At 39.2% G+C, this 2,424-nt stretch overlaps 1 protein-coding gene across 1 annotated transcript in view; it reads right to left on the bottom strand.

Moving 5' to 3' along the window:
• Positions 1–1,780: 1,780 nt before the first annotated feature.
• Positions 1,781–2,424, bottom strand: part of LOC107745174 (frizzled-6-like) — a 3,580-nt gene continuing 2,936 nt past the window's right edge. The window contains exon 3 of the mRNA XM_016559021.1: positions 1,781–2,043. Coding sequence (XP_016414507.1) covers positions 1,843–2,043 — 201 coding nt within the window. The 3' untranslated portion in view covers positions 1,781–1,842. The remainder of the gene's footprint in view (positions 2,044–2,424) is intronic.

The raw sequence follows: 2,424 nt of genomic DNA, 5'->3' as shown, positions 1-2,424 counted from the left end.
GTGTGCAAAAATTACATTTTTAACATTGTACAGCACTTTGGTCAAACGGTTGTTGTTTGATCACACTAGCAGAAGAAATATTTGTACATTTTTAAGTAAAATGCATTAATCTGGTGTACTTTCAGAGTTCAACATTAAGAGCTCTAACCCCAATCAGTTGTGATAGTGTCTCAGTTCACGTTTACACTAGTGTTTGTAGCAAACCCTACACCATTGACTTCAGTCGAGCGCTTACTCTGCATTCTTCTAGCAATGCCACATCCATCTCCCAGAGTAGCTCATGCTGTGGCCTCCGCTGTTTTCTCACTACTCTAACGTGACACTGAAGGTGAAGTTCTCCAACTCACAGCCCACGGACTATCATATCACGATTCTTTATGTTGGTTTTACTATTTTGCAAGTTTTCTGAGCAGCACAGCCAAACTAATTTCCCTATTTAAAAAACAAAGTCTTACAAGGTAAGAAAATATTAAATAAAAAGAATGGCAGGCATTTAGGCCAAAAATAAAGAAATCTTTGTCATTATTTTATCTTTGTTATTAAAAAATAATTAAATAAATACATTACAAATACATATTTGATACAAATAAAACAGGTACAGTAGGTGTATTTAGCAGTAGCATTCAAGAAATTGAACGAACAAATAAAAATAAAACACTATATACACTTCACTGTATAAATTATACACGGATTCTTATTAAAGCAACTGTATTAAAGTTCTTCAGGCAAGAGAAGCGAGTGATTTTTCTCTTTGTTTTGTTGTTTTAGAGCTGAACTGGATGATGACGTCACTGAATCATCATTGAACTGACTTTAGCTGGAAAATGACTCTGTTATTGTCTTCTTGCATTATTGACAAACTATATTCCTGTTTGACTCTGTAAAGCTGACACAATCAGTATTATATAAAGCGCTGTATAAATAAAGGTGACTTGACTTATTAAAATTAAAGGGATAATTCACCCAAAAATGAAAATTCTGTCACCTACTCACTCTCAAGTTGCTTTAAACTTGAATGAATTTCTTTCTTCTTTTGAACATAAAAGTTATTTTGAAGAATGTGTGTAACTAAACAGTTGCTGGTCCACAGTGACTTCCATAGTATTTTTTCCCTACTATTAAAGTCAATGGAGACCAGCTACTGTTTGGTTACCCACATTCTTCAAAATAACTTATTTTGTGTTCAGCACAAGAGAGAAATTAATACACAACATGAGCATGAGTAAACAGTGACAGAATTTTCATTTTTGGGTGAACTATCCCTTTAATGACAAGTGACGTGACGTGTAGCCAAGTAAGGGGTCCCATATTCAGAATTTGTGCTCTGCATGTACACACACCTGGAGCAGTGGGCAACCATCTTTGCTATGTGCTTGTGTGTTTCTGACAGTAGTAGCGCAATCAGATGCGAACGATAACTCAGCCGCTGTTTGACAGGATCTTTAGTGTGTGCACGCTCAGAAAAAGCACACGTCAGAGCAGCACGCGAATGAAATGTTTAACCGGCAAGGCTTTAAAGCAGATGGAAATAATGTAGTTTTGTGATTGTGAATAAGTGTAGTGTCCCGTGAGTGTAACTCTACCGCTAAGTAACATCTGATGTGAATTTTAATTCACGTTTATTTGTATGTATGTCTCGTACAGTATATTGAGACAGAGGTGCCAGAACTGCAGCTGATAGAATGTGCTCTGTAGCACGATACTACCACATTTCTTCAAAAGCAGATCGTAGAGACATTTTAATCGACCACAATCAAAAATCATGATATCACACACCCCTACCATTTTCATGATTGTTTAGCTGTTGCAGCCCATTCCTCTCACAGAAGACTGATGATCTACTCACCGGTCACACTGCAGCTCGGACGGCCAGCTGATGCCGAAGGTGAGCATGTCTCTGCTGCAGTCGGACAGAACACGCTCACACAGCTCTCTGCAGGGCCGCAGGACACGCGTGTGATCCGTGCACTCGGGAACAAATGCCTGGCACAGGAACAGATGCGCGTCAGGAGAACAGCGCAGGCTGGCCAGAGGCATGAAGGGCTGTACACACAGACAGAGACATTGATGGCTGTTTCAGGCAAGTTTTTTCCCTACATAGCTAGTATGTCTTTTAAACGATTCCGCACTTTTTTCCTCTAACTTAATAAAATCACTTAGTCTTTAATAAATATTTCATGTTCATTTACTGATTTATTTGGACAAGAAGGACAATGTAGAGTCAGATGTTCATTATCACAAAATAAACCCTAACAGGAGCGTCTGCTGACTGTACATCATCACTTACAGCGAGCAACAATAAGTGTGTGTGTGTGTGTGTGTGATGCTGGACGCTGTGGGTGTGTGTGAGTGTGTGTGTGTGTGTGTGTGTGTGTGTGAGAGAGAGAGAGAGAGAGAGAGAGAGAGAGAGTGTGTGTGTGTGTG

The sequence above is a fragment of the Sinocyclocheilus rhinocerous genome, unplaced genomic scaffold (assembly GCF_001515625.1).
Source record: "Sinocyclocheilus rhinocerous isolate Xijiao unplaced genomic scaffold, SAMN03320098_v1.1 scaffold828, whole genome shotgun sequence".
Lineage (NCBI taxonomy): Eukaryota > Metazoa > Chordata > Actinopteri > Cypriniformes > Cyprinidae > Sinocyclocheilus > Sinocyclocheilus rhinocerous.
The sequence above is the reverse complement of the archived record's forward strand: the minus strand, read 5'-3'. Positions and strand labels throughout refer to the sequence as shown.